The sequence below is a fragment of the Apiospora hydei genome, assembly GCF_038363865.1.
Source record: "Apiospora hydei strain CBS 114990 chromosome Unknown utg000003l_segment0_segment0, whole genome shotgun sequence".
Lineage (NCBI taxonomy): Eukaryota > Fungi > Ascomycota > Sordariomycetes > Amphisphaeriales > Apiosporaceae > Apiospora > Apiospora hydei.
In genome coordinates this window covers 428,008-442,322 of record NW_027117362.1, presented here as the reverse complement: position 1 = coordinate 442,322, position 14,315 = coordinate 428,008, and the positions used below count along the sequence as shown (strand labels likewise).

At 53.9% G+C, this 14,315-nt stretch overlaps 7 protein-coding genes across 7 annotated transcripts; 5 read left to right on the top strand and 2 right to left on the bottom strand.

The window, feature by feature from the left end:
- Positions 1-768: 768 nt before the first annotated feature.
- PG997_001920 (uncharacterized protein) lies at positions 769-2,826 on the top strand (the record flags this gene model as incomplete). The annotated part of the gene is made up of 3 exons (XM_066806235.1): positions 769-1,025; positions 1,081-1,426; positions 1,498-2,826. 3 exons carry the CDS (start codon positions 769-771, stop codon positions 2,824-2,826), a joined length of 1,932 nt encoding a protein of 643 aa, XP_066673531.1.
- Positions 2,827-3,867: 1,041 nt separating this feature from the next.
- Positions 3,868-5,848, bottom strand: PG997_001919 (cytochrome P450; the record flags this gene model as incomplete). Its single annotated transcript, XM_066806234.1, has 6 exons — positions 3,868-3,987; positions 4,027-4,183; positions 4,289-4,662; positions 4,745-4,820; positions 5,037-5,269; positions 5,411-5,848. The coding sequence occupies 6 exons, from the start codon at positions 5,846-5,848 to the stop codon at positions 3,868-3,870; spliced, it is 1,398 nt and encodes a 465-aa protein (XP_066673530.1).
- Positions 5,849-7,389: 1,541 nt separating this feature from the next.
- On the top strand, positions 7,390-9,259 carry PG997_001918 (uncharacterized protein; the record flags this gene model as incomplete). The annotated part of the gene is made up of 5 exons (XM_066806233.1): positions 7,390-7,701; positions 7,783-8,033; positions 8,103-8,677; positions 8,813-9,117; positions 9,167-9,259. 5 exons carry the CDS (start codon positions 7,390-7,392, stop codon positions 9,257-9,259), a joined length of 1,536 nt encoding a protein of 511 aa, XP_066673529.1.
- Positions 9,260-9,710: 451 nt separating this feature from the next.
- PG997_001917 (uncharacterized protein) lies at positions 9,711-10,086 on the bottom strand (the record flags this gene model as incomplete). Its single annotated transcript, XM_066806232.1, has 2 exons — positions 9,711-9,866; positions 9,946-10,086. The coding sequence occupies 2 exons, from the start codon at positions 10,084-10,086 to the stop codon at positions 9,711-9,713; spliced, it is 297 nt and encodes a 98-aa protein (XP_066673528.1).
- Positions 10,087-10,916: 830 nt separating this feature from the next.
- Positions 10,917-11,191, top strand: PG997_001916 (uncharacterized protein; the record flags this gene model as incomplete). The annotated part of the gene is made up of 2 exons (XM_066806231.1): positions 10,917-10,970; positions 11,030-11,191. The coding sequence occupies 2 exons, from the start codon at positions 10,917-10,919 to the stop codon at positions 11,189-11,191; spliced, it is 216 nt and encodes a 71-aa protein (XP_066673527.1).
- Positions 11,192-11,224: 33 nt separating this feature from the next.
- On the top strand, positions 11,225-11,578 carry PG997_001915 (uncharacterized protein; the record flags this gene model as incomplete). The annotated part of the gene is made up of 3 exons (XM_066806230.1): positions 11,225-11,271; positions 11,355-11,373; positions 11,456-11,578. The coding sequence occupies 3 exons, from the start codon at positions 11,225-11,227 to the stop codon at positions 11,576-11,578; spliced, it is 189 nt and encodes a 62-aa protein (XP_066673526.1).
- Positions 11,579-12,861: 1,283 nt separating this feature from the next.
- PG997_001914 (uncharacterized protein) lies at positions 12,862-13,583 on the top strand (the record flags this gene model as incomplete). Its single annotated transcript, XM_066806229.1, has 2 exons — positions 12,862-13,153; positions 13,204-13,583. The coding sequence occupies 2 exons, from the start codon at positions 12,862-12,864 to the stop codon at positions 13,581-13,583; spliced, it is 672 nt and encodes a 223-aa protein (XP_066673525.1).
- Positions 13,584-14,315: the final 732 nt, after the last annotated feature.

Below are 14,315 nucleotides of genomic sequence, written 5' to 3'. Positions count from 1 at the left end.
CAGCAGTTGCCGAACGTCGACAGGAATACAGGGGTGGGAGTATGGGTGCCTACCTCCGATAGGAGATACCCTCTCCACAACCTCGTTTTCCTAAACGGGCTATCACATTCGTGGTGAAGGCCTCGGTAAGGGGGGACGCTACATGCACAGTCAGCAGAATATGCTGATTATTTATCATTGATAATCAAGAATCTACCCTTGACCTTCACCATGTCCGAGTTGAAGGCATACCGCACCATTTGGCTTTGTAAGCAACCTGACAACAATCAAGCTTGGAACGAAGGACACGACGACTACGGTCCCTATTGGCATCCGACACTTGGGAGTCCGCACCCTCCGCATCGCACGATGTTTTGGACCTAGACCATCCATCTGTCACAATGAGCTTAGCAAGACCGAAAAGGCTTGCTACGGCCAAGCACAGAGCCATTCGAGAGGGGCCTGCCAAGACGTGTGCGGACTTTCATGTGGATTCTGTTGCTACGTAGCAGAACAGGATCTTGTAGTCAGTTTCCTAACAATCGAGATGATGTGTGTCCCTGTAGCCGATCTCGGTCCCATCTCGTATAAGGTCAAGTAACAGCCAATATTGACCACTTACGACGCCACTCGTGTATAAATATCGACATCTCCCGTCGTCACAAGTCGAATAGAAACAAGACCATCCGCCACCACAGCTAGCATCACGCTTACCATCCCAAGCCCGCCTTGGTCTGTTCCTGCCCTCATTTCTCTCTCAGCCCCCTTGCCCCTTTTCGATAATTGGCAATGCTATCCAACATCAGCTCACTGGCGCTGGCTGCGTGCCTCGTCGCGCCTTCCCTTGCCCAGAGCAATGGCCGCGGATACACCTACAACATCCCTCCCGAGGAGGCTCAGGCGCTGAGCCAAGTCGTTGAGGACGATGCTGATGAGATCGTAACGATCCTGAAGGACGGGGAAGCCCGGAGTATCCTATCATATACAGGGTACCGCTTCCGATCCCTCCCGTCAAACAACCCAAGATGTAAGAGTCCGCCCAACTTGTGATCATATAGGGGAACAAGTCTTTTCGTAGCATTGCTAACCTGGCACAAAAAGGACCGTCACCAATCCCATAACGGGAAAGGACATCTGGTACTACGAGCTGGAGACCCGGCCGTTCACCCAGCAAGTCTACCCTAACCTCGGGCCCGCCACTCTGGTCGGGTACGATGGCATGTCGCCTGGGCCGACCTTCATCGTGCCCCGGGGCACCGAGACGGTCGTCCGCATCATGAACAACGCGGAGCTCGAGACCTCGGTCCACCTCCACGGCTCCCCTTCGCGAGCCCCCTTCGACGGCTGGGCACCCGACGTCACGCAACCAGGGGAGTACAAGGACTACTACTGGCCCAACGAACAGTCGGGGCGCATGTTGTGGTACCATGACCACGCCGAGGGAATTGTAAGTATCCAAAAAGTGGGAAAGATCCTCACGTCGGAATCAACCAGCTAACCACTAGTCTCTCACCCCAGACCTCCCTGAACGCCAACAGCGGCCAAGCCGGAGCCTACATCCTCACCGACCCCGCCGAAGACGCCCTCAGCCTCCCCTCGGGCTACGGCGAATACGACATCCCCCTCGTCCTGACCTCGAAGCACTACAACCAAGACGGCACCCTCAAGAGCACCGTCGGCGAGACGACGAGCTACTGGGGTGACGTGATCCAAGTCAACGGCCAGCCCTGGCCCTTCCTCAACGTCGAGCCCCGCAAGTACCGCTTCCGCTTCCTCAACGCCGCCGTCTCGCGCAGCTTCGCCCTCTACTTCGTCCGCGCCGCCGCCGTCAACGGCAAGTTGCCCTTCCAGGTCATCGCGTCGGACGCGGGCCTGCTCGCGAAGCCCGTCCAGGTCTCGGACATGTACGTCGCCATGGCGGAGCGGTATGAGATCGTCTTCGACTTCGCCGCGTACGCGGGCGAGAGCCTCGAGCTGCGCAACCTGGACAAGGTGGGCGGCATCGGCACCGACGACGACTACGCGCACACGAACCAGGTGATGCGGTTCGTCGTCGGCGCCGACCCCGTGGCCGACAACTCGACCGTCCCGGCGAAACTTCGCGACGTCCCCTTCCCGCCATCGAGCACGGGCATCGACCACCGCTTCCGCTTCCACCGGAGCAACGGCGAGTGGCGCATCAACGGCGTCGGCTTCGCCGACGTCGAGAACCGCGTGCTGGCCAACGTGCCGCGCGGCACCGTCGAGCTCTGGGAGCTGGAGAACTCGTCGGGCGGCTGGTCGCACCCGATCCACGTGCACCTGGTGGACTTCCGGGTGCTGGACCGGTACGGCGACGAGGCGAACCGGGGCGTGATGCCGTACGAGCGGGAGGGGCTCAAGGATGTCGTCTGGCTCGGCCGGCACGAGACGGTCCTCGTCGAGGCCCACTACCGGCCCTGGGACGGCGTCTACATGTTCCACTGCCACAACCTCATCCACGAGGACCACGACATGATGGCCGCCTTCAACGTCACCGCGCTCGACGCCACGGCGCTCGGGTACAACGCGACGACCGACTTCGCGGACCCCATGGACGCGCGCTGGCGGGCTCGGCCCTACGCCCGTGCCGACTTCGCGGCGCGCTCCGATATCTTTAGCGACGAGGCTATTCGGGAGGCGGTTACCACGTTGGCGCTGGAGCAGCCCTACAGCGAGCGCGAGGCGATTGAGGCGGCGGTCACGGAATACTGGAGTACCCACGAGCGAGACAGTCCCAACAACCCTGTCACCCTCGGGCAAGACCAGTCAGCGCCAGTAGCCTCCTCGACAGGTCCAATTCCTCGATACCGACGGTTCCGTGTTTAGTGGGCTGTGAGATAAGCAGTGATGGACTATCAGTCGTCCAACCCAGTCCTCAACACCCCTTTGTCTGCGCACTTCATTTCTTCTATACATATTATGTGTCCTGCCATGTTCTTTCTTTTCTATTCCGGTAAATAGTCAGCTTCCCTTTAGAGCGAGTTACTTTTAATATTAACAGTCCTTCCCGGTAATATACCCAGAGCGATAATATATTCAGGTGGAATGACTTTACCACCCTTGATGAGAAATATACGGGTGTCAATATCCTGTTCCCAACTTGGAAATTCATTCTGATAGTGCATCATAGCCAGTTTATCTACTAACCAAACAGAGCTAATGCCGGTAAATAGAATCTACTTTCAGATGAAGGATTACTGCAGACATATCTCGGTTCACTGACCACAATACTCATGGTTATGCACACTGTATAGTGAAGTAAAGCTAGGCAAATGTATCAATCGCAACGTCTGAGATGTTGGGAACACAATATGCGGGACGTATCTCCTTGTTTCAAAAGACTTTAGATTCTCCCTAGCGATGTCCGTGTTCCCCGGTCTATGGCCCAGGACAGGAGAACTCATATAGCACACCAGAGAGGCCAGGACTTTTAAACTTTACGAAGACAATTATAAATTATCCAATGGGGAATCATCATACCAAGGAACCGAGCGTTTCAATATTTCCCCCTAGCGATGAAATGACAAGCTCGCATACTGACCACTATACTACTAAATATGACTTGTTATTTGATTGGTTGAACGATAGTAGCCATAAATACAGCCATATTGGTGGGCGAAGACGACCCTACTGTGATTTCAGTTAAACCGGACACAGAGCCCCTTGCTATGACAGCTGAAGACGCCGAACTCGCTCTCGTTGACCAAGTCGAAATCGGAATTGTCGCACTCCAACTTGACGCCGGGTCGGTCAAAGGGGCCGCCTGGTCGGAACATACAGCCGAGGATGATGTACAGCTCGGCGTAGGCAAGACAACAGGGGGAAGATTGGTTAGTGAAGTATAGTGGGAGTGAAGACAATGCCTACTTACTTCTTGCCCAGGCAGTCCCGTGATCCCTTGCCCCACAGCACGTAGTTCCGGTACATGCGCGGGTCGATGTCGCCGATCCACCGTTCGGGCTTGTACTTGAAGGGCTCGGGGTAGACCTCGGGATTTCAGTGCATGTTGTAGATGGACATAGCAACGGGCGTCTGTGTATGCAGGGTTCTCGGCGTGTCAGTCTCATCTTCGTTTGAGCGCGTCGGAGGTAGGTCAGGTGAATGGGTGGGTTGGTGCTTTCTTACGTTCTTGGGAATGTGCCAGTCTTTATATTGTATGTCCGTGTCGGGAGCCAGGCGCGTACTGCGTCGGAATTAACAGTTGATTCTGAATTTAGTTAGATGGACATATCAGTTCATCGTTTCGGGTTCCCCATTTTGTCGCCACCGAGCATGTTGTATGACCTACCGCAGACCCTCGCGGATACATGCCGACAGGTACGGATCCTTTTCGAACTCGGCCCAGGAGGTCACCTTGACGCTAGACTCGGCCACTGACGTTGTGTCGGCTAGCTCCTTGGTCAGGCGCCGGTGGATCGCCGGGTCCGCGAGAACGTAGTAGGTGACGAGGCTGAGGGTGGAGGTGTTGATAGAGCCGGCGCCGAGGATGAGGACGGCCTCGCGGGCCAGGCGGGTCGAGTCCTTGTCGAACTCGGGCAGGTTGCTGCGCAGCAGGTGATGGAAGATGGACGAGTGGCCCGGGCTCATCTCGCCGTTGGCGTCCCCCTTCTTGTCTTCTTCGTCGAGCTCGAGGCGGATTTTGTTGATCTTCTGCTGGCCCACCTGTTGTCGTCAGAATGCGACATCAGCAAAAAGGGAAAGAGGGGGACACGTAATGGTCGGGGAAGAGAAAGAGGAAACTCACAATATGCCACATCTTGAATCCAGCAATGCGCGGGAATATGTGGTGGAGGATGTCCCATGGCACCAACTTGAGCAACCTGGTACTTTTAGTCAGTGGTGCTACCTTTTGGCAATGTTGTGGTCACTCACGCCCCCAGAAATGGGAAATTTCTGATCCGTGGGATCACCAGGACGGCGCCGCGCGTCATATTATGCCTTGTATTGCGTTAGCACCATTGCCCTTAAAACAGCATCGTCCCCCAAAAGAGCACGGAGCGTTTCAAGCAGTTTCGAAGCTGTGACGACAAACTTACCACTCAGGATTGAAGTTGGGCTCATCCAGCATGTGGGATTCTTCACCCATAGAGAGCTCGATGATGATGTCGCCTACGCAAGCCGCGTAGGCATGGTCGACGTGAACAACGCTCCCCGACCCACAAAGAGCGGTGAGACGGCTGCTCAGTATCCTGGTCTTGTCGTGTACCACGGACTCGGTCAAAGTGATTCCGCGGCGTGAGAAGAAGGTCTCCACCGGCCTCCTCCGAAGCTGATGTGTGCCATGGGAGGCTGTGGTCATAAGAGTATCTTTACTTTGTTGTTAATACGGGGGCTCAAGTGACGATACCTTGGCCGGATGGTCGAGCTTCTGGTGTGGAAATAAAGAACAGAGGGTAGGAGAAAACCTTACCTGCCACTCCCAAGCCTGAACGTGAACACATAAGGTCACTCCGCCTAGACCCAGCCGGGACGTAGAGCTTGCTGTAGTATTCGCCATCGTCGATGGACAGCTCCCACGGCGAGCATCTAACGATAGGGCCTGCGAGCCGCCAGTTAGTACAAAGAGACTTGGAAACAAAGTCATTACCCAGCTTAGCTGGTTATCAAAGAGGGTGCGTATCCACTTGCCGTATGTTTTGTGCATGTCTCGGAGGACATCGTGAAATTGGTTGCTCCACAAGTCGATGAACTTCTCATACCACGGCGTGATGGCCGCAATCCTGGGACCAGGAAATTTGGCAATAGGGGAGAGGTAGAGACGATACACGGCGATACAAAGGTAGTATAAAGCAAACAGTCCTACTACACTGCCTAGAGCGCTCCGGGCATCGATGGGTCCCGGGAACAAGGCTGAGTGCAGTGTATAAGAGCGGCTTGAATTCGAAGTTTCCATTGTTATCTGTAGGTGCTGGGCTGAATGCAATGTCATATGGTATGTTAATGATTGTTGAGGATTAGCATGTGGTTGGGGGATTCCGAATGGAAACACAAGAGTAATTGAGTAGATATTGCATTGCTTTATTCCTATGCCCCTTTCAAGAATACTCGTTATTGACCGGTCAGTCCATGGTTGACGACCATGTTCTCGATTTCCTAATCATTCCCCAATGAGCTGTGTTATTTATGATGCATATTCCAGATGATCCGTTCGGGGTGTGTGGCCAATCTCCGGTGGTTACCCTACAACCGTGGCATAATGCCTTGGCTTCTGTGGACGAATGAAATAGACGGTGGAAAGAGCATTGTCATTCCCCAAAACGCCAGCATTGCATCATGAGCTGCTTAATGTATGCAGCAATATTTGCAGCATCTCTGAGTAACATGAAAATGTGCCCTCTGATTGGAAAGTGCTGTGCCGAATCTCGATGAAAGGTGTCATCCGCCCCGTCCTACAGCCTTTGCATCACCTACCTTTCTTGGCGCTGGCATAGCGTATGCCTCAGCTTATTATCGTACGTGTGGCTGGAAACATTCCGAGGTCGGAACGCCATGGCGTTTCTATCTGCCATGGTAAGCACTACTAAGTACCACCCAACTGTTTGCTGAGAGCGTCCATTATTCAGGGCTCGAATCAAACAGCTGGTCTTGACTAGCCGTGAGCTGGAGAGATCAGAACACGAAAGCCGCTCGGAATTATCTGCCAATCGGGCAGCATATTGGACAGCAGCAGCTAAGAACTAGTCTTGTACACGGAGTATGAGACATATAACGAAGCACAGGTCAGTTCCCCCGGGTTCAAAGGGATCCACCAAGGCCTTGGGTAACACAAAATAACGGACAGAAAAATGCAGAGTAAATACGAAGACGGCCTTACCACAGGGCATTGCATCCACGCCCAATCACTACGTCTCGACAGCCCCATGTGATTCCCCACGCAATATCAAGATGCATGTCTCACGGTCTCTAGCGCAGCCTCACGACATCCTCGTTTTTGGGTAATGATCTACGTGCAGTTCTCGTCCCGCACAATCCCGTCCAATGCTTTTATCAACCGGACGCCACATGTAAATGGCAATTAATGCGGGTGTTCGCTGATCTGGATGGTCTCAACCAGTGCATTGAATCCGTCAGCGGTAGGCGGCAGTATGATTGCCGCGATACGGCGCTCTGGTCAGGCGCTTTCTGCCAACAACAACCGATATACTTTCGATCGAGTGCTACACACCAATGCATTGGATCACGTTAACATAAGGTAGGGGAAGACCTAGGAGAACGAAAATTATAAACCAGTTATACCGGATATAGTTCCTCGCCGGTCAGTTCCATAGCGTAAAAGGATAGGGCTACACAACGGGTGCTCCTGGTGTTGATTTCCAGCATCCCCGACATTATCTACTTCTCCTTGCTCAACATTGAGCGCATACGTCATCTTTCACTACGTCAGAAATCATGGATTATCGGTTTTCTCATTTGATCGGCCCGTCCTCATACGACAACCAAGGTCTCTCCAATGGGATCCCTCTACGGTGCCATCGTAATTCCGATGTTGAGGAGGCCGGCACACTTCGTCTCCGCAGAGACTGGATCAAGAACCTCGGCTCGTTGCCATCCTCCTCAAAGGGTGGGAATTTGGGACCTATATACCCCTTTATTTCCGTCGTTATTCCGGAATGTCTGCCAGACCGTCTGGAGATCGCCTCATACCTTAATAAGTTTGGGTTCCTGCATGATGATCTCATTGACACAGCCACTATGGAAAAGGTAAGTATTCGGCTTCATGTTGCTGGTCACTTTACTCTCGGTTCGTATACTGGTATTGCGTTACTTACTGACAGTATGCAGGTAGTAGATTTGAACAAGGGAATCATGGAGAGCGTTGAGGAATGGCTGGGGAATGCAAAGTTTGTGGACGAAGGACCGGGCGAGGGCCGAATCCTACAAGGAATTGTCGCCGAGATGGTAGCCATAGACGCCCCGAGAGCCGTCGACTTCATGAATTGGTACAAGATGGATCTGGATGTCCCCAGAGACCGGACCACCTTTGCGGACTTCGGTGATTACCTTGACTTCAGGGTAGTCGATATGGGAGCTTTGTGAGTGCAAACAGCTTTATATTCTTACTGGTGCAGATGTTCCTGCCCCTGACATTAACTTGGTTACAGGGTTCTGACTGGATTGATGACCTTTGGCTTGGCCCTTACGATCCCACCTCAGGAAAAGGACACGTGCTGGAGACTCACTCGGCCCGTATGGGTTGCCATGGGTCTCACGAATGATGTTCAGCCGTGGGCGAAGGAGGTCAAGGCATTCCAGGCAACCGACAAAACATGCATGCCAAATGGAGTTTGGATCATCATGAAGCGGGACTCGGTCGACGTGGGAGAAGCCAAGCTTCGCGTCTTGCAAGTGGTCAAGAGCGCCGTCGCCGAGTATACGGAGCTCATTCGGAACATCCACAAGAGGGTGGACCTGTCGCAGGACTCTAGACTACTCCTCGAGGCGGCTCAGTATATGATCAGCGGAAACGTCGCTTGGGGTACCACCTGTCCTAGGTACCACGCTGAACAGTCCTTGACCAAATACCAGCTCGCCCGGATGGAGAACGGCTGGCCGGACCCCATGGCCCTGTTCGCGAGCAGCCTCGGCAGCAAAACACCACATACCAACAGTCCCGCGTCTGCTGTCGATGGCACTGCACAGGACACTAACGACGTCAAGGGAGCCCATAATGGTGCCAGTGTATTATTGCGGCTATCAGAAAGGCCGCCAAGCTGAATGACGAGCGCCGTGTCGGAATCGTGGTGGGTAAGTAGCAAACAAGCATCAACGTAACTCCGCACCAACAACATTGGATACTGACTGGGTGGCTCAGATGAGCTACAAAACATGTACATGGGCCAATCCCACGATATCTACTGGTCCTCCGGTATGGCCCAGCCATCCACGGAGGAGTACCTGAAGATGGTCGACTACAGCAAGTACGCCACGTTGTCCACGACTCCCCGTACTCAAATGAAACCAGAAACGGGCGGGCTATTCCGCATATTAGCCAGCCTGATGTCCTCCAAGTTGTCAGATCCGAAGTTTGCGGCCCCGGGTCCGATGATGGATATCTCCACACTCCTGGGCCGGTACTTCCAGGTCCGGGACGACTATATGAACCTGAGCTCCTCTGCAGTGGGTAATCCGTGTTGGACCAGGGGCACCTCGCGGGAAAGATGTCCAGACCGCAAAAGGATCTCGTCCTGAGGTTGATTCGGAAGCTCGGGAGTCTGCAGTACACGCTCGACGTGTTGAAGGAGATGCGGGGCCATATTAGCAAGGAGATTGTGAAGATCGAGGAGATTTCTGGGGGGAATAAGAAGCCTCTGGGAATGCTGCTTGGAAAACTTGGTGTGTGAGGCCTCTCAAGTTTAATCGTTTTGAATAGACACTGTTATTGCCCAATTTGAGGAAGGCGACAACCACTCGGGTAAGTGGTTAAACTGCATCAATTCTATGACCTGCTGTTCCGCGCTAGCTATCCCGCCAACTGCTAATTATTTGACTTGCCATTGTATCCATGGCCGCTATGTCAAGAGCCAGCGAGTCTGGAGCCCGATTGTCCCCAGATCCGACGATGATGGAACTATCCATCCCCTTGCACCTCATCCCGTGATTGCGCAAATCGCGTTCTACGCGGTCGCGAGGTATCCGTCCTCCTCCAAGGGAACGTCTACAGTGCCCATATCCGACTTGATTTCCTCCTCGAAGGCAGCGCAAAACGCGTTCTACGCGGTCGCGAGGTATCCGTCCTCCTCCAAGGGAACGTCCACAATGCCCATGTACTTCATTTCCTCCTCGAAGGCAGCCAGGCCTCCGAATATGATCTTGGCAGCCTCGCTGTCGCCGACGAGACTGCGGTCCGCCAGTCGTTCCCAGTCCACCTGCAACCGAGATGTGAATTAGTAACGTGCAACTCCATTGATTGCCGAAATACCGGGGAGGAGGAAAATAGCTACCCACCGTGATATCTGTGAAGATGTCGAACATTTTCTCGATCGTCTCGATGTCGAGGGGCGTGACAGTGTACGGCTGGCCGGGCTTCTCTTCTCCGAGGGTTTTGAAGAAGTCACGAGCAGCGGCGGCGCTTCTGAATCCGGCCATGTGTGCGAGCCGGGACCAGTCGATCTGTCGAGGGACACGAAGAGAATTTGGTTAGACGCAGTGCGGGTGGGGACCGGATGGCTGAGACGCCGATGGGCCGCTTGCTTGTGCTCACCTCGATGTGCTCGAAGATGTCCTACACCCTGTCGAGGACGAGCATGTCGCCGGCCCGGATGGATCCCATGGTGACGAGGTGCGACGCGTGAGGCTTATTGTGTATGAAAAGTCGATGGTGTTTGATTGACGTTGGTGAGGCAGGTGTCTCTTGAGTGGCCCAGGTCCCACGTGTTTGGAAGCCAAGTTTTAGGTCTGGACAGGATACGGAAGGAAGGGCCATATTGGATCTTTGCGCGCGTCAAATCGCATTCGTCAAAGGGTAAGTGCGGCCCGTTTTCTCATGTACGAAGCACCAGATCCCTGAGAAATTGAGAAAATCAACTAAACACCTGAATTAATTGCCGAGACAGGTAGAGGCAGGTAGATGCCCGGTCGGCTGGCTTTCGCGGTCTTCCGCAGGTCTGGCGGTGGATGCACTCGGCCGAGTTGACGATTGTTCGTACCTAGTTGACACAAACACTGTCCCAATTGCTTGCTCAAGCGCATTCTAAGTCACAAACACAGGTAGGCATACTCCATGGCAATTCAATATTTCCTTGGCCTAAGATTCAATTTAGTCCAAGTTCCATTGATAAAAACCAAAAAGCCAATCAGACCTTGTTCTCGGGACTCGACTGCTCAACTTTCCAGAAACCAGCAACCAGAAACCAGCACATACAACTAAAAACCAACACTTCACACACACAATACCCCTGTCATTCCCATCAATCACCATGATGTTGATCGCGCTCATCGTGTTCGCCGCTGTGGCAATGGGTGCTGTCCTGGTAGGTTACAGATCTATCAACGCGACTCCGAGATATGTCCATCTAACCGCAATCAACAGCCACAAGCCGGCCAAGATGCCCGCGTCGCGAACGGCCAAAAGAGCGGCAGTCTCATCCCCCGCAACATCCTGAACACCACCTGCTATGGAGCCGACCTTGCTGGCACTAGGGAGCATGGTGCCCGGGACGACGCCGTCCTCGACGCCATCCAAACGCTCTAAGCCAGCACCTACACCTGCGCCTTGTCAAATGCCATGAACGTGTGCCAGAAGCTCTACTGCGCCGATAGCACCTCGGTCGTGTAAGTATCGTTCCCAAGCTTTGATACTTGCATTTCGTTTCTCTTTCAGTCATGCCCAAAGCACTTCTCGGCCTTTCCGATAGAATGAGGACCGAGGCTAACGTAGGGCATCTTTGATGATGATAGATGGTGCAACGGGGCCGACCCCGAGGTTGTAATGAAGTGTTCCGATTTCAGCCCCTAGCTCGAGGCCCTGCGCCGCGACTGCAGCTACTGGGACTACGACATCCATGGCGTTGCGGTCTGGGGCCGCGCCTACGACGATCAGGAATTCTATGTCGACGTGCAGTGGGCGCTTGGGTGCTGAGCAAGAAGCAAATAGCCAAGGGCTGTCATCAAGAGCACATCGCAATCTCCCAAGGAAACTGCCGGTTGCCGTGCACGAGACACAGGATCCGCCAGGGATGCAAGAGACGGTTCGTGGTGATGGGCATTCGCTAAGGTAACAAGGACCCTTTGATATTCGTTTGCGATTGCACTTTTGGTGCTGAGCAGCAATAGAGACGCAATGCAGCCACTTCAGGCCCCCTTTGCCTCTTCATAGGAATTGATGGTACGTGCCATGAAACAACTCTTTTCTGGATGCATGTGATCTGTTATGCTTGCCTACGGGATGCGCCCCTGCTTGCAGCAGGTGGCAAGGTGGTTGGTTCCGGTTGGTGAGCACGTAAAATTAGGTACAAGCAGACTGGTTTGAATGTGCCGGATCCGGGTTTACTGTATTTCCCTATTTTGATGGCGCGTAATCTGTGACGGTTCCCCAAATATCAACAGGCTGATGCGACCCGGCGTCGAATTGAGTACGTCACGACAGAAACACACGCCAGTTCATCAAACAACCAAACATTGGGTACCGCCGTTTCGGTTCGTCGAGTCGTTGCCCCATGAGGCAAGTGGGCCCAACGATCGCAGTCTCCGGCACTGCAGCGCGCTTATGCAAGGTCGTGGCCCGCGACAGCGCCAAGCAGTGTCAACCACCAACACCCCCACACACGGCCGATCGCAGTTCTGTTGTGTCTGCGCAGCCATGCAGTACTGGTGCAGCCCGCCTGTTCTTGGCGGGCGGGAACTTCTGAAACAACTCGGGGCTCACAAGGCGCAATTCTGCCTGTCCTCACCTTGAAGATGGCAATTTGCACCGAGAATCCTTTGTTTATGTGTGGTAGCACCAAACCAACCCTATCTCCATTTATTTCCGACAACGAACTGATATGGAGTATGGATAATCAGGAACTCGTGGATGCCGAAAGTGTATCGGAAACGAACCCACCACCGTGACGAACGTTTTAACCGGGGAAAAGCAAACGAACGGCCAAGAAGAGAAGAAGCAAGAGAAGGTTATAAGAGGGGGCAAAGCTCGACCAAGTTGACTTTTCTTTCCACTCGACATCACTACACTCTTATCGACGACTTGCAACAACAACTATCAACCAACTTTTCCTTTCCTCTCTGTGGCTGGGCCAATATCCTTTGCTTCGACAATCTGTACAAAGTTTTATCTTCTATTCACATCTGCATCGTTCGCTGTCATCAGACCAACCCATCCCTTCGGACTCTCCCATAACAAACACAAACAAAAACACCGACACCATGAAGTTCTCCACCGTCCTCCTCTTCGCCACCTCCGCCACCGCCGGCGTCCTCGACCTTGGCTGGCAGCGCCGCCGCGTCACCCACGACCCCGAGGCCGCCGGCACCAACACGGGCGCCAAGGTCGAGGCCCCGCGCGCCCTCGCGCTGGCCAACGAGGTCCGCAACGCCAACAAGGGCAGCAAGGCCGGCGCTTCGGCTGCCGCAGCATCTTCACAGGCGGCGGCATCGGCCGCCGCAGCACCATCGCAAGCTGCGGCTTCTGCCGCTGCTGCGGCCCCTCAAAGGCGGCGTCGTCCAAGAAGGCTCGCAGGTCTGCTGCGGCTAAATCGGCGGCCGCAGCTGCTCCGTCGCAGGCGGCTGCTTCTGCCGCTGCGGCGGCACCATCCCAGGCGGCTGCTTCGGCGGCCGCCGCAGCACCATCGCAAGCTGCAGCTTCTGCCGCTGCTGCGGCCCCCTCCAAGGCGTCGTCTCCCAAGAAAGCGCGCAGATCGGCTGCGGCTAAGTCTGCGGCCGCTGCAGGCTCTCAGGCGTCACAGGCGGCTGCCTCCGCGGCGGCTGCTGCACCATCACAGGCGGCTGCTTCCGCGGCGGCCGCAGCACCGTCCCAGGCCGCCGCTTCGCAGAAGGCTCGCCGATCGGCCGCCGCTGCGTCTGCGGCGGCTGCTACGCCTGCTTCCGCGGCGGCTGCGCCCAAGGCTTCGGCCACCCTGAAGGCCTAATAGGCTGCAACCAGTGCGATCAATATTTTGAGTGGGGAGGATAGGTGCGCTGCGAGAAGATTAATGGGGAAGAAGAAGAGATAGAGTTAATGAGTCTGGGGCTCTTCATGGGAAAGGGGGTATGTGATCGGTTTGAAAAGGAAAACAATTTGGGGTATTCTACATGGGTAAAGGTTTGATGTGTTATTATTTCAGAGTTGGTTTGGTTAGTTTAGTTGCTGCAAGTAGTACTCTGTATGATAGCAATGAATATGGTGCAACGAACATGGCTCTTTAGATAATGCGGATAAGTGTAGTACTGTGACGTCTGAATAGGAGTAACTTATTGTGATTGGGACTGGAAACAAAGGTTAGTTGGCAGCGTGCCTGGAGGTACTGTTCCCAGGACGTGAGTGGCAGAGGCCGTGGTCCGCAAATTGCAGTAAACTCGTTGTGTGCGAGACTAGCAAGTTCAAGTCGAACTCGAAGTCGTAATACCACATTTGTCAAAAAGAGCCGACTTGGTTATATGTTTTGAGTGTTCGCTTGATTGCTATCGGAACGTTTTTATATATACAATCTAACAAGTACTCCTCCGCTTCTTCCGTAGCATCAAGTCCACCATGATATCAAATCAAAAGGAATTCGCTTAAAGGTATAACAAGTAAACCAAAGACCAAAAGGAAAAGATAAATCCACCAAAGGGATACAACGGACCATGTCGAATGGCTGTTGAAGCATACTAGCCATGAT